The sequence below is a fragment of the Eulemur rufifrons genome, chromosome 9, assembly GCF_041146395.1.
Source record: "Eulemur rufifrons isolate Redbay chromosome 9, OSU_ERuf_1, whole genome shotgun sequence".
NCBI lineage: Eukaryota > Metazoa > Chordata > Mammalia > Primates > Lemuridae > Eulemur > Eulemur rufifrons.
The window spans coordinates 7,339,011-7,362,829 of record NC_090991.1 but is presented as its reverse complement, the minus strand read 5'-3'; the positions used below and the strand labels follow the sequence as shown (position 1 = coordinate 7,362,829).

At 44.3% G+C, this 23,819-nt stretch overlaps 1 protein-coding gene across 1 annotated transcript in view; it reads right to left on the bottom strand.

The window, feature by feature from the left end:
* Positions 1 to 23,819, bottom strand: part of DNAH9 (dynein axonemal heavy chain 9) — a 306,203-nt gene that overhangs the window by 55,221 nt on the left and 227,163 nt on the right. The window contains exons 54-59 of the mRNA XM_069483261.1: positions 18,882 to 19,004; positions 17,648 to 17,852; positions 15,458 to 15,622; positions 10,329 to 10,469; positions 5,682 to 5,852; positions 3,770 to 3,892 (exon numbers count right to left, since the gene is read on the bottom strand). Of these exons, the coding sequence (XP_069339362.1) occupies positions 3,770 to 3,892; positions 5,682 to 5,852; positions 10,329 to 10,469; positions 15,458 to 15,622; positions 17,648 to 17,852; positions 18,882 to 19,004 (928 nt within the window). The remainder of the gene's footprint in view (positions 1 to 3,769; positions 3,893 to 5,681; positions 5,853 to 10,328; positions 10,470 to 15,457; positions 15,623 to 17,647; positions 17,853 to 18,881; positions 19,005 to 23,819) is intronic.

The window sequence follows — 23,819 nt, the reverse complement described above, 5'->3', positions numbered from 1 at the left end:
ATGCGTACTACATAATGCATTGTGTTTCACCTGCTCACATCCTGTACTCTGCTGGAGTTTGATGGGTCTGGGCTTAGCTGCTCTGTGTAACAAATTCATATGGAGAGATAAAGCTTTACTCGCCTGTAAAATCTTTTGAATAGCCAGATGAGCTTAGCCCACAAAACAAAACCAAAAAGCAAAGTGAAGCAAAGTGAACTAAACAATCCATTTTGGGCAAAGGGAATGAAACTAAATTGCACGTAGCTTTCAAGTTGAGCTATGTAAAGGGAAAGCATGAAAGAGTGCTTGTGAATCATTTATTCTGTATGACTTTTGTTGCAGAGGCCTTTGGGGGATGATATAGAGAAAGGCAACTGCACTTGGCCCAACTGGGCAACTCACAGTTTCTGAAAGCTTTTCCTTCTTTGGACAGATTCTATCAGGTACAACCTGTATCAACCACAGCATGTCTATACCTTATAGCTCGGTAATTCATAATCATAACTGTCATGGGTGAATTGTGCCCCCCTAAAAGATACATTGAAGAACTAACCTCCTGGACTTGTGAATGTGACCTTATTTGGAAATAAGATCTTTGTAGACATAATCAAGTTAAGATGAAGTCACTATGAGTCCCTAATCCAATATGACGAGTGCCCTTATAAGAAGAGGAGAGACATAGAGACACACAGAGGGAAGACAGCCATGTGAAGATGAGGACAGAGATTAGATGGTGCCACAAATCAAAGAATGCCAGGGGCTAATGGACACTGGAAGAGGCAAAGAAGTATCCATCCCTACAGGCTTGGGAGGCAGGATGGCCCTGCCCTCACCTTAATCTCACACTTCTAGCCTCCAGACTGTAAGAAAATAAACTTTTGTTGTTTTAAGGCCACTTGGCTTGTGGTACTTTGTTTTACAAATAAAACAACTGTGACCATAATCAGCTTCTATTTATTGACTCCATGTCTTACATCACCCTATGAGAAAGGCATTATCATGACCATTTTGCAACTGAGGAAACAAAGGCTCAGAGAAATAAGGTAATATGCCAGAGGGCACATACACACAAACTTGAACTTGAATCCAGCAATGTCTGTCTCCAGAGATGCTTCAACTCGTCCATCTCCATTGTTGCTCTAGTTTTACAGATGAGTTCATTCAGAGCTGCTTTGCAGAACTCATTTTCCATAAGGGCATCAGATCATGAGTCATCATTCCAAGCTCTGGGGCCATACTGTCCTGCAAGGCAGCCGCTGGCCTCGAGTAACTATCGAGTACTTGAAATGTGACTAGGGGGACTGAGGGACTGAATTTTTAATTGTATTTAATTTTAATTGTTTTAAAATTTAAGTGTAGAAACTGGGACTTGTTTTAGTTACTGGAAAACTTTTGAAGGTGTTTGTAATGACTTGGGTCTATGAATCAACTGTTTCACCTCTAAATTTTATGAAAGCATTTTTTTGATGAAAATTTATCATCTGCATTGAAATGAGCTATAAGAATAAAATATACATATCAGATTTCAAAGATAGTACAACTGCATATTGAAATGACAATATTTTGGCTATATTAGGTTAAAGAAAATATCTTATAAAAATTAATTGGATCCATTTCTTTTCACATTTTTTAATGTGGCTACCAGAAAATTTTAAATTACGTATGTGGCCTGCATTGTATTTATTTTGAACAGCGACCCTCTAAAGTGTGCCTATTCATTTGTATTTTATGTAGCCTAGAAAGGTTGATGGCTTTCCACATCTCTGCATTTATTATACTCATTCTTAGGTATTTTGTAACTTTTTTGATTTTGGTTACTCTTGTGAATGGAGTTCCCCCTTGCTTTTCTTTCAAATATATTATTCTCCTTCCCAATCACTAGATTGGGCCCAGAATGACAAATGAAGGCAAATAAAAATAAAATTACAACTTTATTATTTAGATCAGGGATTGGCAAGCTACAGCTTGCAGGGCCAATCTGGCCCACTACCTGCTTTTGTAAATAAAGTTTTATTGGAACTCAGGCATGTCCATTCATTTATATACCGTGTATGGCTTTGGCAGAGTAAAGTAGTTGCCACAGAGTCAGGCCTGCAAAACCTAAGTATTTTCTAAGTGGCCCTTTGCAGTACAAGTCTGAAAACTCCCAAGTTAGGTACAGTCCTAAAGTTGATTGAAACAATGCAGACTGTGAAAAAGAAGCTGGAAAACTATTTTGAGCAATGCTAGCACTAGTGGAATTAGCTTAGAATTTCCTGAGATGACTCCTTTGAAGGGAACAGCACGCATATAAATGATTAAGTTCTAGGCTTTTGTTATAAAGTAAATCTACTTGGATAGATCTCAAGGAAATTATGCTGAGTGAACAAGCCAATCCCAAAAGGTATGTACTGTATGATTCCATTTATATAACATCCTTGAGATGAAAAAAATTATACAAATGGAGAACAGAGTAGTGGCTGGCAGGTATTAGGAATTAGGGGAAGGAAAGGTCGTTGCGGTTATAAAAGGCCAACATGAGGGGTCTTGTAATGATGGAATTTTTTATATCTTGACCATCATGGTGATTATACAAATCTACACATGTGTTGAAATGAAACATACACACGTGAGTGCATGTTACACTGGTGAAATCAGAATCAGATGAGTGGATCATGTCAATGTCAATTTCCCGGATGTGCTATTGTACTACAGTAATGTGAGATGTTATCACTGTGGGAAACTGGGTACGAAGGGTATCTCTGCATTATTTATTAAAATTGTATGTGAATCTACAATTACTTCAAATAAAAAATTTTAGTAAAAAATATAGGGAGAAAGAAGGCCAATCATATTACTTTAGACTCCTACTTCTTTGTGCTACTAAACATCCATAAAATGCAACAAACACAGAAGATCGCAAACAGGATTCCTCTTACGCAGATGCTGCTTCTCACACTGCACAGGCACCTGCTGCGGGCACGCACTGGGCTGCTCACAGGGAGCACGCGGCCCGGGCTCTCGGGGGGTGGTGTCACCTCGCCAGCATTGCCTGCAGGCGTCGTGTCAGGCCCTGCGGATCCGGGCACGGCCCCTGCTGAAAGGACCTTATAGCTGTGATCTTTCCAATGTTCATAGAATTCCAGCTGCACTTAGCTGCACGATGTGGAGCGAAAATAGGCTTTGCCATCAGAGAGGCCAAAATTTGTGTCCTGGATTTGCTTCTTGTAAGCTGTCAGACCTCAGTTGCCTCATGTGTTACATGGAAACAAGTAATACAAGCGGACGTGAGAGTGAAATAAGGCAATACGTTTGTTTCGGAGGCACCCAGTGCATGTGAGCTGTTACCTTATTAACTGCCGAGTATCCCAGGCTGAAATGCATCCCCTGCTTTGAGTCTGAGTTAGGATTCACACGAGATGCCTGAGTCCCAGCCCCTGTTCGTTTCATGGAAGTGCTGTGGCACCCTCGCCACATCAGCCCCAGAGGCTCGCTGAGGAGCCCACCTTCTAGCCTTGAACCGCGGCAGGTGAAAGGCAGCTGGGCTGATTCAGAGGGACTCTCGGGAACTTCCGGTTCCCTCACATCCTGGAGGCAGAGCCCCCACACTGCAGCATGTGCCTGTTCCTTCTCTGCAGGCCCAGAGGGGTGGGTTTGCAGAAGGGGCGTAGGGAAAGGAATGCACCGATGTTTAACACAGCTCTGTGCTTGAACTCCAAAAGACAGCCCCATTGACTTCATGAGGACAAATGTCGGGAACAAACTCTGAAGATGAGAACTTGACTTTTTTCTAGGGGCCAGTACTGACCTTGATGCCTCCCCAGGCCTGATGGGAGAGGAAGTCCACTGGGCTGGTGGTGCCTGTCTGCACTGGGGACCGCAGCAGAAAATCCAACTCTGCTGCATGGACTTCCTGGTTCATGAGGAGAATCTGCAATGTGCAAAAATGACACTGTGTTTTTTTACCTTGTGGTAGCCACAGGGTCCTGGAGATCTGAGGGGTTGTCACCCAGGGTAATTATTGCTGCCCCTAACACTAGAACTGGCCCATAAGTTTTAGTGGTTTAACAAGGGTAGAGTGGAAGAAAGTCTACATTCACGCATATTACGTCCGTGTCCATCTGTTTTCACCCCAAATATCAGGGTGACTTACATGCACACCGTGAATGACTGCATATCTTGGTTAGCAAACATTTATTATGTAGCAAGCATAAATACCATGGAGTATGTTCCTGTGATCTAATTGAGCAGATGACGCCTGCAAATGACATGATCTGAGGAAAGTGTCCAAGTGACATACGAATATAAGCAAGCTAGAAATGCAGATGTGAATTAGTAATGCTAAAGGGGTTCCAGAACAGGGGAATGACTGGCAAGTGGGGGATGGGGAGGGATTCATTTGGCTAAACTTTCTATAAGTAGTTTTGAATTGGATCTGGAGAAGCTATTGTACAAGACGGGAATATTTAGACAGGAAGGGGAGACTTTCCAGGGAGGGGGGAATGGAAAGTGCAGAGGTGTGGCAGGGGATCAGAGAGGCGTGTGCGTGGGAGGGAAAAGCATTGGCTTGGTGAGAGCTCAGGAGTCACACCGGGAGGTGGGGTCCAAGCTTCTTTGCGAAGGCCAAGCTGTCACACAGATTGGGCGAAGTCACAGTAACACCCATGAACTCAGGCTTTGAAAGGCGCCAACAGAGTCAGCTGACTTTGAGAATTGGAAAAGGCCCTCAAGATAATGTAGGCAGTGCTCTCAACTTACAGACTGAAAAAAATCCCAATTCCAAGTGATTAGAGGGATACACACAAGGCAGTAGATTCTCATGGCTTTTTGACATTGAGAATAACTGCAACACAAGGGTTTCTTCTCAAAGAGGCCGCAACATTGGAAGTCCCTGCTTCCGATGCCCTTGAGAAGGCCAAGGCTGCTACAGCTAGAGAAAGACCTGTGCAATTTCTTATCCCAGGGGGAGGTTGGCTCAGTAAAGTTGCAATCCAAAGGTAAACAGACAGTGAAGGATACTCTACCATAGTTCTTACAGCATCTTGAAAAGCATCTAGTTATTGGCATGGCCATCTAGTTTCATCTTCAGTGTCAGTTTTGATTGATAGGTAGGGGCTGCTGGAGGGCTATGTTGAGGAGGATCTTAGATCATCCAGGATCAGCAAGGAAAGCACAATGATTGATTAAGTATGTCTGCCAAGTGTGGGAAACCGTAGGGGCAGCACGCACAGTATATTGAACCTTCTTGTCTGACCCCTCTACCTACAGACACATTGTCCAGACACACAATTGGCCCTCCTTATCCATGGGTTCCACACCCATGGATTCAACCAATCGTGGATCGAAAACATTTGAGAAAAAAATTCATTTGTACTGAACATGCACAGATGTTTTTCCCCTTGTCATTATCCCATAAACAATACAGTATAGCCATCGTTTACTTGGCATTTTCATTGTATTAGGTAGTGTAAGTAAGCTAGAGACAGTTTAAAGCATGTGGGAGGGTGTGCGTGGGTTATATGCAAATACTATGCCATTTTATGTCAGAGACTTGAGCACCCGTGGATTTTGGTATCCACAGGGATTCCTGGAACCAACCCCTCATGGATACCAAGGGACTGCGTTGCGGGAAGTAATGTTGAAAGAAAACTTTCTTAAGACCTGCTGTTTGGGCACTAAAAATGACCTGTTGTCTGAAAACTTCTTTAATCCACTTTTACCTGAAAGGTGAGCTGGGCAAGGTAGGTCAGCTTATCACACTCGAAGAGCCCCCGGGCAGTGTACTGGTACACAGAGAAGGTTACGCTGTCTATGAGGTTAGTCAACCGCTCCCGGAGGCTCTCGCCAGGAGCCGCCCTCTCCACAGCCTTCTGGAAGACGATACTGAATGCCTGGGGACAGAAGGTAGGACACTGGTAATTTACACAAGTCCCTTTGTATATCCTTGTGGTCGTACATGGGAAGAATATCATAATGTTCCAGCCTACAGAAATTTTTTGCCAGCATATCCTGCCAAGAAAGGACAACGGTAACAAGAAAACATGCTATTAGCTGTTTCCTTGGTTTGCTCATATGAATTATCACACTGCTATGGGCACACAGAGATGAGCCTACAGCTTTGATCAGTGAAACGTTAATTAAACTAAATCCACGAAGTCTTTGTTGGATAACTACCTGAATAAAAAGCAGAGACAGCTAATAGTAACCAGCTGGGATTAATGATGCTGTCCAGTAGATTATGAAATTCTTGCTGGTAAAAACAATATTTGGTACAACTTTGTTGTCTAAAACTGACCCCTGCATGTAATAGGCACTGAGAATTTTTTTTTTAAAGAAACTAAATTTTTATTTTCTGGCAACCTTATTTCCATCTTGTGAGTGTGTGGAAGGACAGCTTAAGACCATTCAGTGGTTGATCCCACCATTCAGTGGCCTGAGCTGTGGGCAGTGCAGACCAGTCTTGCGGCAGGCTGGGCGTTTCGGCGGGGAGCTGCTGAATAGTCACAGCGCGCACCCGCACGCCTTCAGATCAGTCTGCAGCCTCAGGCTGGGCAGCAGTGACTGCAGGAGCTGAAGCCGTCCATTCACCCTGAAGGTCCTCCTTGGTCACAGCCTGCTCTTCCTTTTCAATGTCTTCAGCGTCTCTGCAGAAGTAGAAACCAGGCATGGCCTCCATGGTGTTCACGTCAGATGGTGGCACACAGGTGCAGAGCTTCCCGGGCCAGCCTGCACCACACCAGACTCACTGACTGGGCGCCCTTGTTGCCGCATGGGATGGGGATGTCCCCATAACACAGAGCAGAATCTGCGTTACACAGAGCAGCAGTAGACAGGTGCAGGTTAACTAAGATGCCTCTGTGGGAGGCTGCGGCCAGTCCTAGGATGGGTAACCACCAGCAGACACGGCTCCCGGAAGGCTGCCGGGGTCTGGCGCGTGAGGGTTGCAGCAGTGAAGCAGCCAGCAGCAGAAGTGGCTCCAGAGGCAGCAGCAAACTTCAGCGCAGTGTTCCTGGAGGATGTGACGCTCACATCGGCAGAGTTTGCAACGGTAACAACGGTACAAGCTGCCAGCAGAAGCTTCTCTCAGGTCCTCTTCAGATCTGTGATAAGGATGCCATCACTTTTCCGTTTGCAGACGTACTGTTCCTTCTGGAAGTCAAGGCTGGTTCCACCAAAGTGCGTTTCTGCTGCAAGAAATACGAGGACATCCTCCTTCCCACTCCCTCTGGGCACTGTGCAGATTTCCCTTTAAATTACGATGGGAATTCAGAACGACACCGCATGGACCCCTCTCAGGGTAGCACAGAAAAGGGCAGAATATTTTTAACTAATGACTTTTCCTTTTGGAAATGATGAGAATCTCAGGGGTTCTTTGTTTTTCTTCCTATTAGCTCTGCAGTCATTTGAGTTCCTGGGCGTGTCCTTCCTCATGTCCTCTTCCTGCAATGCTGGGAGTGTGGCCTGCTTTGGGTACATCTTCTGAACTACACATTATGGGCATAATAGGAAATAAAATCATATGAATCAATTTTCCACTGTTTTAAACTTAGATACTGACCATGTATAAACATAAATATTTGAAATGCTATATTTTAATTGTGATATGAATAGAACACATCATTAAAGAAAATAAAAACCAAGGTAAAATTGGACCTTTTCAATTTTTGGCTATGTAGATATCCAGTCTTTTCTTCATCTTTCTTTTGTGGCTTCAAGAAGGAAAAAAAACCTTACGTCTTTCTAACACCAAGTATTTGAACCTCAATGGAAACCATATAAGATTTGAGTCTCAGTATTTCTTCATTTGCAAGATGGGGAAAAAGTGTGAATTTCTCTTTGGATTCCAGAGTTCCAGGGTGTTTGTTGTTAACAAAGCCCTTGCAGCCTGTCTCCTTCAATTAGCTTTGATTATCTTTGCAAAATCTTCTGCCTGCATTCAACCCAATCCATTGCAATGTTTGCTCTCTTGGTAGATTTTAGGTAGGAATAAATAGCTGGTTAGTGGCTGATAATGTACCCCAAGACCACACAGAGCTATTTGGGAAGATTCCACTTGCAGAGCAGGTCTGTACAGACGGAATGGCTGGCTTTCTCCAGGCGGTTACTATGGCTTTTCCCTAAAACTCTATCTTTACTAAAATGAGAGTGATCAGCAAAGAATCTCTAGTTTCTAAGTTTAAAAGTGATTCACAATTCAGGAAGAGATCTAAAGAAAATAACAAACCTAAGCACATTTCACATTTTCTTTACATTAAACTAATCTTAGCTCTCTTTTTTTCTTTTCCATCCTTAAAAAAAAAAATTCTTCTTTCACTTCTGGCATCTGAGCAGCTCCGGTGCTGGGCCTGATCCTCACTCCCAGAGCTTCCTCTAAAGGTCTCTTCATCTGCCCACGTGGTTTCTCGTTGACTCGGACCACCCTCCTAGATATTCAGTAGCTTTTGTAGCAGTTTTGGGGCCTTTATCCATTGCCTTATATCTGCATTTTTTTTTATCTTTTCACTTTCACCACTTTAGGAGCACACTGAGGGTGGGGGACAGGCCTTACTCACTTTCTTATATTTCCCAGAATCTAGCCATCTCTTCACATATAGTAGGCACTGAAAAATATTTGTTGAGCGAATGACTGTGTCTTGCCTAATGCCTGAAAGAACTTAAGCAAAGTATGAGGGATGCTCTAGACCAAGGGTCTCACACTCAATGTCGTCAGGGGCCAGGTGTGTAAGCCCAGCTTAGGGAGCGGCGGGGTCTGTGGCAAGGCGGAGGGCGCACGCCCATCGAGGGAGCAGCACCCAGTGAATTCATGCTGTGTGGGACGTGAGCTCACGGCTGCCAATCTTCCAAACTTTCATGAGATGCCAGAAATTGATATTTGTGTGACTTCTTCTCTTTGTTTTTAAATGTTTCAAATTAAAATATTTGAAAAGCCCTTGGAGGTCAACAGGCTCTTAGGCCTCTGGTTTGAAACCTGTGCTCTGTGTTCCACTTGCTTCTGCCTGTCTGAGGCTTCCCTTTCTAATCTCTTTGAGGAATATTATTCTTCCAGCCACACCTCTCTGCTCCTTGCACAGGACAGAGGAAGCCACGTCTTCCATCAGTCTGCAGGAGACCCCAGGAAGGTGTCTTCTCACTCCTTGGCACCCTCCCTGTGTGTCCCATTAACCCTCGCCTAGCCTTTGGCTGAATCTTGAAGAAAAGCCACTTTGCAATCACTTAAGTTCCATCTTAACCATGTGTTGAGCTTCCAAGTTCTTTCAACTGGGGAGGTGATCCTGTAGTTATCAGGCTTATCACGTTAACTTTTATACCATTTTAAAATATTTTATAATTCTCTCATATGTTGCCTTGACCCAAATATAAGGCCAAGTATTGGCTTTCTTTTTAAAAGCATAAAATATTATAAACACAGTTCATCCAATCTGCAGACACTCTGAGTTAGGGGAAAGGGATTGGGAAATAGTGAAATGCCACTTCCAATTAAACGAGCCCCAGAAGCTGGAGGCCCTCTGACTTCTCATCTGCTCAGCACCGTTCCCACAGCTGGACCTCCGTGCGGCGACTTAGTTGAGAACACTTCACAGAACTGAAGTATGTGCTCTGCGTGTGTGTGTAAAATCTCTGTGTGTCTACATGCATATGTTCTCTCTCTCCCCTCTCTTTCTCTGTGTGTGTGTGTGTGTGTGTGTTCTTTGTTGGGTCAAACCAAAGAAATTGTTCAGAAATTCTCCACCACCTCCTAATGCCTCTTCAACTGTGGTCCTTTGATGATTCCCCAAGGGAGAAAGATGTACTTTTAGAGATGCACTTAAAATTTATAGGTCTTTACTTTTTCATGAGTAAGGTGAGTTTAGTCAGCATTTACAATCTGCTAACGTGCTTGGTTTTAGGAAAATTTCAGCAACCATAAAGCAGGAGCTTTGGGGATATTAGGATAATAAGAGAAATAATTTAAACTTGGTCTATTATTATTGTCTGCTTTGGACTTTAATCAATACAAATGACATCCACATTTGATTGTCTCTATTACACTTTAAGTTCTGTGGGGACAGGGATCACTTCTTATATTTCTTTGGTATTCTCTTCCATACAGTCAATAAACACATCATATGTGCTTACTGAATGAATGAGGCTGAGATTGCTATGGAGGCCCAAAGTTCCAGCCAAAGTTACCAGTGAGTCATGTGAGACCCAATTAGAGAGAGGAGGATGGTAATACAGGTCTAAAGGTAATGTAGCTGCTCCCCTGGCTTTGATCTCACAGATCTGCCACAGCTAATGAAGCACATGGATGAGCTCTCCTGGAGAGCTGCGTCAGCAATGTCATACTGCTTTACTATGGTTATGGGGAAACTTCAGGTGTAAGTCACCTTGAGAGAAAACTGGTACATTGGATGAATCTTGCTGAGGTCGTTCATGATGAAGTAGAGCAGCGATGCTCGGGCAGCAGCCGGCCGGTAGTGCTCCCGGGCCTCATTGATTTTCACTTCGGTGACCTTGGCCTCCTGCACCTGTCAGAAGAATAAATAGTCCACTGTTCAAATCAACTAGGGCTTCCAGAGAGCTAGCTTGGCCTCTCTGTGTGAGTAGACATGTGTCTGTGCGTGGGGTGGAGTGAATTGGGATGGGGATGGTGGGCAGAGGGTTGAAAGGCTACCAGGATATTCCTTAATAGAGCTCGAGTGAGAAAGGAGACGGTACACGTCTGGTTCTTCACAAGGGTGAGGGTGTCATTTCTTCCAGCTGGAAAGTGTGGGCCACGCAAGTCTCCAATCTCCATCTCTAATGAGAAAGATTTCATGGAAAAGCAAAAAAATATATGTGACTTGAAAATGAACTAGACTGTCAAGCAGTGGAAATCCAGAGAAAGAAGCATAGTGTAATTTTCTTTTTTCTTTATTTTTATGAGATGGCTAGTATGCAAATTCAGAAAGAAGATCTCTTTCAACGGAATATTCTGTTTTCGGAAAATTTCTTATCACAAGTAAAAATAAGACAAGAGACCTGAGCATCAGGGGAGAGATTTCTGTTAAAACATGCTGCTAAATACAAACCTCAATATGCTCTACCCTTATGCTCCAAAATACAAAGAAACTACTGATAACTGTGGGAATACCACGCAAGAAAAAGCAATCATCCCTATTGAAGATGGTCTCAGAATAAACAATTACAAACTCTGGGAGGAAGTGTTACCAAAGGCGACAATTACAAGACCCCTTCCAAAAACAAAAAAAAAAAAGACAAAAACAAAAATCTCCAAAAGGATTAACATCCCAAGAACTGAAGACAATTGAACAACCTAAAGCTCACCATTGAGTATGTCTAAGAGCGGTAGATATAAAAGAATGCCTAAAACAAGGACATTATAAAAAAGAACAGGCATACCTGAAAAAGAACTAACTAGAACTTCTAAGAATAAGAATATAGTTATTTAAATGAAAAAAGTGTGCAGATCAAATAATAGACTAGAGTTGAAAAGAGAATAAGCAAATTAAGAGAGATCTGAGGAAACTGTTACAAAAGCAGCTCAGAAAGAGACAAAGACGGAACGTATATTAAAGAGGTTTTGAGACTTGGCAGGTAGAATGAGATTTAAAATACATCGAACAGAAATAAGCAGAGAATAGAGAGAATGAAAGAGAGGCAATAGTTGAAGCTATAATAGTTAAGAATTTTTCAAAGTTGTTGAAAGGATTGAGCTCTGACTTTGAAGAAGCTTATCACTCTTAAGAATAATACATAAAAGATAATTACTCACTAAGTAGTAAAATTTTGGAGTATCAAAGATGAAGAGAAAATGCTAAAAACTGCTGGAAAGAAAAGACGAAATACCTATAAAGGAATCGTAGTTATACTGAAAGCAGATTCTTAATAGCAACAACGCCATAAGGTATTTTATAAAACAATAAGAGAAGATGAGAAGGAATGATCATAGTTAAAGTATTAAAGTACTCTAAAGTCCTCACGTGGTTTTGGAAGAGCCTAGATATATTGCTTAATTTTAGACTTTGTTTATATATCCATATATATACACACACATATATACACACCTCATATATAAAATGAAATAGCCTTTTAATATATAAATAAAGCAAGGTTAGTTAATAAAATAAAAGTGTGAATAGCTTTAAAATCCACAAAGCATAAAAGAAGAAGGGGGATATAGGAAAATCAAGAAAGGAGAAAAAAAAGCATGGTTAATAGAAAACACAAATTAAGATAGTAGAAAAAAAAGTCAACGTATCAATAACGTTAATAAATGTAAATTGGTTACATTCAGCAGTTAAAAGGCAAAGATTCTCCAAGGGGGGTGGAACTGAATAAAATTCATGTAATTGCTCCGACTGGTGTTATGACAGGTTCATAGTCTTCAACCTCACCTGAGTCTTTAATGTTATTCATTAATCTCCATGACGCTAATCAAATTTTATTCCCATTTTCCACAACAACTATTATAAACCTTCACCCCCTCCCCCAGGCCCCTACCGCACCACTATTCCCTCATTCTCTGCAGGTGAACTTGACTCATATGTTCACAGATTATATATTAATAGAGACCATTGGGAAGGAATTACCTTCATTTATGCTTCTCCCTCCATTCTGTTAACTGTCTGTTCTATCCCAGTTGCACACATGGACCCACGAGCCATTTCTAGACTGTTGTTTGCCCCCTGTTCCCTATTACATTGGGAACTGACTCTTTGTCTCTCTAAAGATAAGCTTATCTGTCACCTGAATTATAGTCCCCTAACAAAGTGTATTAACCACCCACTCTCATTCCTGTAAATTCAAATCCTCTCTCCAACTACTCTTTTCCCTTTTCCTTTATAATCCATGCATCTTCCCACTCCCATCTTAGCATGCTCAGGTCTCCCCCATCTCAGGGGAAAAAGCTTCCAAAGATCCCATGACCTCCTTAAAGTCCAACCCTCTCTCTCTACCTTTTCATAGTTTTGCTCTTTCTCAACTCTCGTTCTAATGCAATCTGGTTCTGCTTCCATTACTTCACCAAAACTATTCTTTTCAAGATCATTAATAACTCATTTTTGCAAAATTCAATGGCCACATCTCAGCCATGTATTATTTGAGTTCTCAGTAGCATTCAGCACCATTGTCATTCTTTCTTCTTGAAATGCTCTCTTTCATCTTATCTTATTGACCTACCTTTCCTCCCATTTGTGCCCTATTCCATGCTGCACGTCCTCTGTAATTCTCTTAAAACATATTAGTGGTCCCCAGTGCTCTACTCTCAGTCTTACCATTGCATGCACCTCTCCTAGGTGACTTTATCTGCTCCGAAGAGTTCAATTAATGACTGCTTCCTGATGACTCTCAGGACCCTGACGCCACTCAAGACCATATATCCAAGAACCTACAGGACATTTCCACGTGAATGGCTCAAAGGCATTCCAAACTCAACATAACGTGAACTAAAACCATCATTTCTTCTCACCCCAAACCCACTTTTGCTCACCTTCTTTCAGGGATTGGTACCAACATCTATCCAGATGTTTAATCCAGGAACCCAAGTCTCTTCCTTGACAGCTCCTTTATCCAAATGCCATCATATCCAATTAATTAGCAATTCTACTTCCTTAATAGCTCTTGAATTTGCCCTCTCCTTTCTGTCACCACTGCCGCTCCCATAACTCAGCACACCGTCACCTCTAATCTGAATTCATGCACCTCCTATTATTTCCTCTGACTCCTGAATTATCAATCTGTCTTACAGATTGTAGCAGATCTTCCTAAAGCACAGATCTTGCCATGTTACTGTCCTGTCTAAAAGGAAAAAAAAAAATGCCAAACTCTTTAATGATCTCCGACTGCCATCGGGAGAAAGCCCAAGCTTCTCAGCACGATTTATAAGGCCCTTCACAGTGGAAACTCAGGCTACCTTTCTCGGCTCCTCTCCAGGGGCCACTTCCAGCGCCACTTGCTCTATGTTCCGGTGACACCAGCACCAACGGGAAGCATCCCCCCTCTTCCCGCCCAGCGTGGGTGGAGTGCGCCTCCTTAGTGTGCTCGGGGCTCCCTGTGCATCTGCTGCCTCAGCCCTCATCACTGTCTTCTAACCGTCTGTTTACTTGTTTTTCTCCCATAGAGGGCCAGGTCCTGGAAGACTGGGATTCTGGCAAGTTCCTTGCTGTACCCTCACCTTTCATCATAGACCTTGGAATATAGTAGCCTTCAAATAAGTATTCATTCTCATTCATGAATGAGTGAGAAAGAGAAAGAAGAGCAAAAGAAAAGGAAGAATAGAAGGAAAAAAAAAGCTTGCTACATCCCTAGGCACAGAGCAGGTGCTCAGTAAGTGTTCACTGATTTTAAAGAAAAGGATGAAGAAAGAAGGGAGGAGGAGGCGGGGAGACGAGATCGATGTGGGTGAGCCCATCCTCTGACCAGCTCCCTCTATGTGAGTTGGGTTCTGTCCCCGTCTCTCCTGCCCAGCACAGTGGAACTTCTGCCGTAATTCCTTTACACACTCCTCATGCCCCCACCTAGAGACAAAGAAGCCACGGATGGCTGGAGGTAAAACCTGGTGGCCGCGCAGCAGCTGCTGAGCCAATGCTGGGTTGGACCTCCCTCTCTTCAGTCCTGAGCTGTCTGTTACCCTAGAGTGGGCATGACCTGGTTTATCTGCCTTGTTTATCATTACTTTTCATGTTTCCTACCTTGTCCTGACCTGGAAAAAAATCTTTTATATTTGGAGAAATCCCAATAATCTAGCAATAAGCATATTCCCTCAAAGGTATATTGCTCCTGGCCGCTGTTACAGATACACCCTCTCCTGCTCAGAACCAGCACCTTAACTGTTCTTCTGATGTAAGAGCAGGACTGAGACTGCACGAGGCCCTGTGTAGGTCTGGCAGTCTGCAGGGAGCGAACCAGGGCTGGGGGCCCTTCCCTGTCAAGTCTCATTCTGTGCGCCCTCACAAAGGGAATAAAAGCCTTCCGAACATTGTGAAATATAAAGGAAGAAAGCTATATGTTGTACCATAATTGTTTCCCAGGATGATACAGTTTTTGAGAGCTGACTTTCCCAGGAAGTCATTGAAGTTTTCTCATTAAAATCAGACTTGTGATATTCTTGCAGTCCAGCGGGTTTTCTCAGGATGCAGTCAGGCCCAAACCAGTCAACCTTCACAGCAACACGATTCCTGAGCTTCAGGGCAGTTCCACAACTATCTGAGGTATCGAGTTTGAGCTGCCTCTCCCTGCACAGAATACCAGGCTCTGCACTTAAGGGCTCATCGAATGTCTGTGGGGTTGAGATGTCAAAAGCATTTACCAAAAGGTAGGAACTCCATAATCCGGGAGGCAGTCATTTCAGGAATCCTGCCTAAGGGGACTTTCTAGAAGAAACTTGCTAAGATGGAAAAGCCATCTGTTACTCTAACTTCTTTTTTCTAAAAGTCAGACTCAGGGACAAAAAGGAGAGGAAATGGCAGGAGCACCCCAGCCTCCCTGTGTTCCTGGAGCAGCCAGGGAGCCTTGCCTTGTTCTCGATCTCTGCGGCAGTCTGCTTGGTGACCTCCAGGCTCTCCACCAGGGCTGTTTCTCCCAGGAAGTTCCCAGATGCAGAGGAGAGGCGAGAAAGCAGGTTGTCTTCCAGCGTCTTGAGGGTGATTTTGAATCCATTCTGCTGTTTCGTGAGATCGGACTGCAAACATCAAGCAAGAAGGAGTCAGGCATAGATGCCCAAAGCACCCAACTCTCGGGATAGGTCTGAATGAAGAAACGAGCATGGGGCCAGAGTCCCTTCCCTTAGAGACGGCAAACTGGAGGCGGAAAGCAGAGCGCTTGAGACCACGAGCAGAAGAGGCAGCAGATGAGTCAAAGCCCGACTGCGCCATATGCCAGGCACGGGACCTTGGGCCAGTTGCCCTCGTGGCACTTCCAGGGCCTCAGTGGGGACAGTCTCTGTGCCTCTTACAGGACTCTTGTGCTGTGCTTAACACAGCATTGACGCAGTCAGCGTTCACTAAATGGAACTTATTTCTGTGACTAGAGGGTAGAGTCTAGTTCTAGTTCTCTGGAGGGTCCTCTCTATCGCCACTTTACAGCCCCCAGATGAACAGCTCTCCTATGAATTACCGTTTTTTTTTGGAAAACAAAACAAAACAAAACACAACAGAAACAGGCTTGTTACAGTTTAGACAAGATCGTTGCAAGGAGGCTTCCCCGAGTCTGGAGCGGGTGCTGGTATCCAAGCAGATCTCAGCTCATCTTCCCTTTCTGAGTGTTTGTTCCGCACCCTAAAGCACTGGACACTTTGTATTTTTATTTTCGGGGTTGGGGAGTTAACTTCAGGTGGCTGTAGGTTCTTTGCCCTTGTACAGCCTTTGGATCTACGGAAAAAACAGCTTTCCTGTTGAAATCTCCAGCTACAGCCACCCTGGCCTATCTGCTGTGTTTTAAAAACACGTATCTCAATCCTGTTTTAACACTAGGATTTGATGTTCTCTCTGCTGAGAACGCTCCGTGCCCACAGGGGTTTTAAAGTTATTTAGGAATTAGCTCAGGTGCCAACTCCTCATAGAATCTTTTTCTCACCACCACAGTTTAAATTAGCCCTGTAGCTTTCTGGTAGGACCCTGTTTTATTTTCTTAAAAATTCTTATCACTACCTGAATGACGTTATTTATTTGTTTACGTTCTTCTTTTTGATGTTCCTCCACTAGACCGCAAGTTCCATGAGGGCAGGGCGATGGTTTTCCTTGTTCACTGTTGACTCCTCCGTACCTACAATCTTGACTGTTAGAGAGTTGGTGCTCCACAGGTATCTGTGCAACCAATGAACGATTGCAGGAAGCACGGTCCCAGGGAACCCTGAACTCAATTTCTTATGCATGGGAATTTTGAGCTCCAATAATCATGTTTAAAGAGAGGACAAAAAGCATGTTATCTGCTACGGACTGAATTGTGCTCTCCCCAAATTCACACACTGAAGCCCTAACTCCCTATATGACTGTATTGGAGATGGGGCCTTTAAGGAGGTGATTAGGGTTAAATGAGGCCACAAGGGTAGAGCCCTGGGCCAATGAGATCAGTGCCCTCATAAGGGAAAGCAGAAAGCTTTTTCCATCCCTTCACGCATGCTCAAAGAAGAGGCCATGTGAGGACACGGCAAGAAGGTGGCCACCTGCCAGCCAGAAAGAGAAGCCTCACCAGAAACCAGCCATGCTGGCACCCTGATCTCAGACTTCCAGCCTCTAGAATTGTGAGAAATAAATGTCTGTTGTTTAAGTCACCTGGTCTAGGGTATTTTGTTGTGGCAGCCTGAGCTGACTAAGACACGGCCCTAATATGGTTGAACTTATTTCTGTTGTCCTTGCAGAATTTCATTCCACTGAATTCTGCACGTGTGTGCGTGCACGTGTGTGCACGCATGTGATCAGAGGCCCTCATGGTTGTAGCCCTGTGCCAGGCCTGCTCTTGGCCATAGGAGTGTCCATTCTCCCAGCTGTCTTTTGCTTCTGTTCTTCCACTCACCCAATCCTTCTCTGCCCAGCGTGGTGTTCCCAGGTGGCTAGATGGGGTTGGCATTCTTCCAAGGTCCAGCAGAGCCCACCCTGCTCGGCCCAGGGAAAAAAAGCCCTTCCCACCCCTCCCAGGACGGGGTGCCCTGCAGGATCTAGAGACAGAGACTTTTCTCCCTCCTGTCCTCAGCGAATACCCGACGCACCTTTAGCTGCTCCAGGTCTGGCCTCTCCATGCTGACCACGGCAGCCAGTAGCTGGTCCTCCAGGCCGTCCCTGGTCACAGTGAAGTTGATCAGAGTGGCCTGGGCCTGCAGCTCGGGCTGGTAGTGGGGATTGGCCAGCTTGGTGTGAAGGATGAGCCGGAACTTGGGATTGTAGTCACATTCTTTGTCTCCAATTTTAATGAATCTGGAACAGAAAGGCTCGTGTGAAGTTGGAGGCCTTCCTGCAAGATTTGGTCAGGGACAGATTCTAGAATCTTTTTTTTGCAAGATCATAGCAAACAGTATTGCCATATTCAGATGGATTCCTCTTAAGCATGTCTAGCATGAGCCCCAGCATCCTTCCTTGTCATGATGCGGAAAACAGGTGTGCAGGGCGCTGGACTTTCTCCCTCGGCCACCATGTTTGATTTTGCACCGTGCAGCTCCAGGAAGAGCCACTGCCATTGTTGTCACTGTAGGTTAGCATTATATATTAATTTCCAGCAGATGGCAGTGAAGTGTTTGGAGGAAGGAGAAACTTCCTGTAGTTTGCACAAAGGTGCTTTGTAGGCTAGCACTAAGGGTTACTTTTTCTGACGGCTGACAGGGGAATGACTTCTATGGGAGAAAATGACTAAACAAGTAAATGAGCACAACCTAAGGACATATAAGGGCAGTTTATGGCCTGGGCAGCAGGTGAGGCTCCTGTGTCAAGCAGCCTCCATGACAGTCATCGCTCCCTGTCGTGTGAGCCGAGTGCCCTTCTCCTCCCTCTCGTTTTCCCTCCACGCCATCTCCTCCCTCTGCCACCCTCTTGCTAAGCCCTGATCACACACCAGCACCCAAAGCAGCAGAGGCTCATCAAGTTGACAAGGAGCTGAGTTCTCGGAACTCAGACAACTGGCTCAGATAAAATGCTCATGCTTAAAAGTCAGTTAGCTTTTGGACCACTTTCCTTCTTAAGTTCCTTCCAAATTGTTCCCTGTGGCCATTTAAAAGCAAGTCAGTGAGGACATGGACTGACAGAGGCAAAGTCATTCCAGGAAACTTTTTCTAGGAGACCAGGGCAGCGACGTGGCCTTCTGCCCGAGGAGAGGCAGGCAGGCGCACCCCAGGGAGCAACCCGACTTGAGCTGAGGACAGGAGGTTCTGGGGAGAGCAGACCTCTCCATGGGTCTAACCAGGACCGTGAACCGGCTCCTCACAAGGGGTCAGCAGCACGGCTGGGTCTTACCGTCCTTTTTTAATGACTTCCCTCCCAAGCAGGGGTCCCAGCACAGGATCGATGGACTCCTCCAGGTTTTCAATCAGCACCGCAGCTCCGGCTTGCAGGGCACGCTCTATGGTCTGCAGGTAGCTGGGGAGGCAAGCATGAGTCAGGCGGTCTGCGCCGGTGGTGGCGGCGAGGTACGGATTCAGAGGCAATTTAACAAGACAACTGTGGCCTCTAAGGTGCGGTGGTAAACACAGAAGCACAGCTATTTGGAATGTCTTCTGTGGCCACTTTTTTTTTTCTATTTAAAGTCATATTTATGTGATTTTATACATTTCTAAAAATAGGGAAAAATTACAAAATACAAAAAAAACCATGAAAATTAACCATAAACCCTCCATCTGTCATTAACATTTTGATGTTTAATGTGTACATTTGGATAGATCATATTTTCAAGTTTAGTTTTTATATTATTGGATTCATATAGCATCTTATATAACCTGGTTTTTGTACATAAAATATAAACATTTCCCCATGTGATTAAATATTCTTCCATACATTTGTAATGACTAGGTAGTAGACCATATTGATACACCTTAATTTAGCAATCAGTTAACAAAGATCTAGCTTACTTCTAACTTTTCAATGTTATACAAAGTTTAATAAACATGCGAATAGTTCAGTTTTCCCTAAATCATTTTATAAGTTTGATGTAATACAATTCTCACAAAAAATAACAATAAACCTTTACTGAACTGGACCAAAGATCTTAAAGTTAACCTAAAATGATATCCTGAGGATGGTAAAGGGAAAAAATGATAGCGAGGAAGAGGAGGGACTCATATTATCAGTCTTAAGTATTTTGTATGACTTCAACAGTACAGGTGTGTAGAAAGATGTCTTAAAGGACATCATATACCAAAAAGTTAACAGTGTTTTTGAATGATGAATTATAAAAGTTCATATTTGTTTTTCTTGTAACTCTTCCCCCTCCACTTTTCTTTACAATGATGACATATTACTTTTGTAATGTGAAATACCACAATAAATGTTGCTAAATGTGAACCTAAATAATTACAAGATGGTACAGTATTAGATAAACAGAAAAGAATAAAAATCCTATTTAATAAAATAATTTAATATATAGCAAAGTGACATCTCTAGTTAAGGAAAGGATGGAAAATTTAATAGGTGGTATTGGAGCAATAGCTAACCACTTGGAAAATTAGTCTGTACCTCATGGAGTAGCTTAAAATATATTTAAGTTGATTGGATTTCAATGTAAAAAGAAAACCCATAAAAAACTAAAAATGTAGATGAATATTTAAATAATTCCTGGAGAAGAAAGCCTTCTCTAAGCACTATCTAGAGATGAAATGAGTGACAATTCAGATCAAATAACAGCTAAAATAAAATGAACTGTAGCATGTCAAACCCCACAAATAAAATGAAAAGGCAAATCGACACTTGAACACTCATTTTCATTCATGTGACGAAAGAAGACCAAACATATTATTAATGTGTGTAATACAATATTTGTATTCAAGTAACATACGACAAATCTAGAAAAGTAGTCAATGGACACAAACAGAGAATTAATTGAACAAATATTTATCGAGGGCCTAGGATGTGTCAGGCAGTGTATTTGGTACAAGAGATAGAGCAATGAGCAAAAAGACACACACTTCTGTCTAAAATATATTCATTAGTGAATTATAAAGGAATATTGTAATAAAAGTTTGGGGAGAAGGCCAGGGTTAGATCACTCTGTGATTGAAAATGAAGATAAAAATATATCACGTCATAACTCAGCATTCATTTCTCAATATAATTCACTCTCTAAGAAGCATCTGTTTTAGTATTCAGTATTTTAGTATTTTCTCTGCTTAACTGTTATTTTTAATGTTACATGTTCGATTTAAATGACACTGGGTGACCTGGACCTCTGGGAAAACATGCTTGGGATGTGGCCAGAGCAGGAAACCTCACCTTGGTGGTCACAAGCTAGAGTGGAGCAGTCTCGGGTTTCCAAGTAAGGATGACCTGGGTTCAAAAATATTGCCTCCATCATTTAAAAAAAAAAATTATTAATTAATATATTTTAATTGTAGTAAAATACAAATAAAATTTTCAATCTTAACCATTGTTAAATGCACGGTTCAGTGGCATTCACACTGTTGTGCATCCGTCATCACTGTACCTTCACAGAACTGTTCTTGCCAGACAGAAACTCTCTCTGTTAAACATTAACTCCCTGTCTCCCTCCCCGCCCCAGCCCCTGGCAACCGCCATCCTACTTTCTGTCTCTAGGAATTTGACTGCCGTAGGTCCCTCGCATGAGAGGAATCCTACAGTGTTTATCTTCTTGTCACTGGCTTATTTCTCTAAGCAGAATATCTTTAACATTCATCCATCCTGTGGCAGGTCAGAATTTTCTTCCTTTTAAGACTCAATAATATTCCATGGTGTGCGTACGCCACATTGTGCTTATCCACTCATCTGCCAATGGAAACTTTGGGTGCTTCCACCTTTTGGCTATTATAATGCTGCTATGACCATGAGTGCAAAATTTCCATTTCTTTGAAAATGGTATATTCTTGGGAAAATTGATTAACTTCTGTAAACCTCAGTTTCTTCCGATGTGAATCGGAACCAGTATCACTGACCTTACTGGCTGTGTGGACCAAGGAAATCACATGGCACAAAGCCCCTAACGCCAAGAATGACACATACCAGCCCCCTAATAAATGATGTCAGCCTCTCCTCCTCTCCCCTACTGCTGCGTCCCGTTTTCCCCACGTGTCCCAATGGCCTGGAGCAAGAGACAAGTGCCGAGACGGACGACAAAGCTAAGCTGTGAAGGGCTGATGAAGCGACGGGTGAGAGACACTGAGGCCCAGGTCGGTAACGCAGGGCAGTGCTGGCCAGGCACTGTCCACATTAGTGTCTCTGCATGAAGTACCCTCCCCATCTTGCGTGCACAAAGCCGCCTGGCAGGTACCAAGGGCTCTGAACGTTTCATGACTAAGTCAGCTGCTCCCAACCAGCTGAAATACCCACTGTGCCTCAGGAGAAGGGAGTTTAGTTTGTTCTCTGTGGCTCTAGGGCAGAGGGCAGAGGTGGGGACGATGGATGGAGGATTGTTAAGGGAGGTCACTTTTGGCTAAAGCGAGGCAGACTTTGTAAAACGCAGAGTCGTCCGACAACGGGACTCGAAGTTTTGGGATGCAGGCAGTGTTTAAGGAGAGATGGGAGAGTGAACACTGGGGACGTGGAGAAAAGACCCACGAATGGGCTGAGAGGCCGCAGCGCACAATTTCTACGAGAAAGAAAAGCAAAGACTTAGTGCCCAGGCACCTTCTATCGAGATGTTTCCTAAAGTGGGAGGCCAAACAAGCCTCACGGGGAGATCAGGAGGGCGGAAACACTCCACTGGGGCTTCAAATCTGCTCACAATGTTATTTTTTCCCTGCACCAATGGCAATGTTAGATCCGGTTCCCCTCGGCCCCAGGAACAGAGAGGCAGGGTCACTGAGGCTGCAAAAAGGCAAAGGAGTTTATTGGCTAGTTTGAGCCAGGGTCCAAGTCCCAGAGCACCAACGCAGTGGCCTCTCCACAAACCAGGACCCCGCCCTGGGGTAAAGGTTAAGCTTTTATACTTTTCTGTATGCTAGTTTTCACACGACACGTTAGTCTGCACACGACACGCTAGTGTGCACATGACACATTGGTCTGCACACGACATGCTGGTCTGCACACGACACGCTGGTCTGCACACGACATGCTAGTGTGCACACGGCACGCTGGTCTGCACACGGCACGCTGGTCTGCACACGACACACTGGTCTGCACACGACACACTAATCTGCACACGACACGCTGGTCTGCACACGACACGCTAGTCTGCACACGACACGCTAGTCTGCACACGACACGCTGGTCTGCACATGACACGTTAGTCTGCACACGACACACTGGTCTGCACACGACACACTGGTCTGCACACGACACACTGGTCTGCACACGACACACTGGTCTGCACACGACACGTTAGTCTGCACACGACACACTGGTCTGCAAACGACACGTTAGTCTGCACACGACACACTGCTCTGCACACGACACGTTGGTCTGCACACGGCACACTGGTCTGCACACGACACACTAATCTGCACACGACACGCTGGTCTGCACACGACACGCTAGTCTGCACACGACACACTGGTCTGCACACGACACACTGGTCTGCACACGACACGTTAGTCTGCACACGACACACTGGTCTGCAAACGACACGTTAGTCTGCACACGACACACTGCTCTGCACACGACACATTGGTCTGCACACGGCACACTGGTCTGCACACGACGCGTTAGTCTGCACACGGCACACTGGTCTGCACACGACACACTAATCTGCACACGACACGCTGGTCTGCACACGACACGCTAGTCTGCACACGACACGCTGGTCTGCACATGACACGTTAGTCTGCACACGACACACTGCTCTGCACACGGCACACTGGTCTGCACACGACACGTTAGTCTGCACACGACACGTTAGTCTGCACACGACACACTGGTCTGCACACGACACGTTAGTCTGCACACGACACACTGGTCTGCACACGACACGTTAGTCTGCACACGACATACTGGTCTGCACATTACACGTTAGTCTGCACACGACACACTGGTCTGCACACGACACGCTGGTCTGCACACGACACACTGGTCTGCACATGACACGTTAGTCTGCACACGACACGTTAGTCTGCACACGACACACTGGTCTGCACACGGCACGCTGGTCTGCACACGACACGCTGGTCTGCACACGACACGTTAGTCTGCACACGGCACACTGGTCTGCACACGGCACGCTGGTCTGCACACGACACACTAGTCTGCACACGACACACTAGTCTGCACACGGCACACTGGTCTGCACACGAC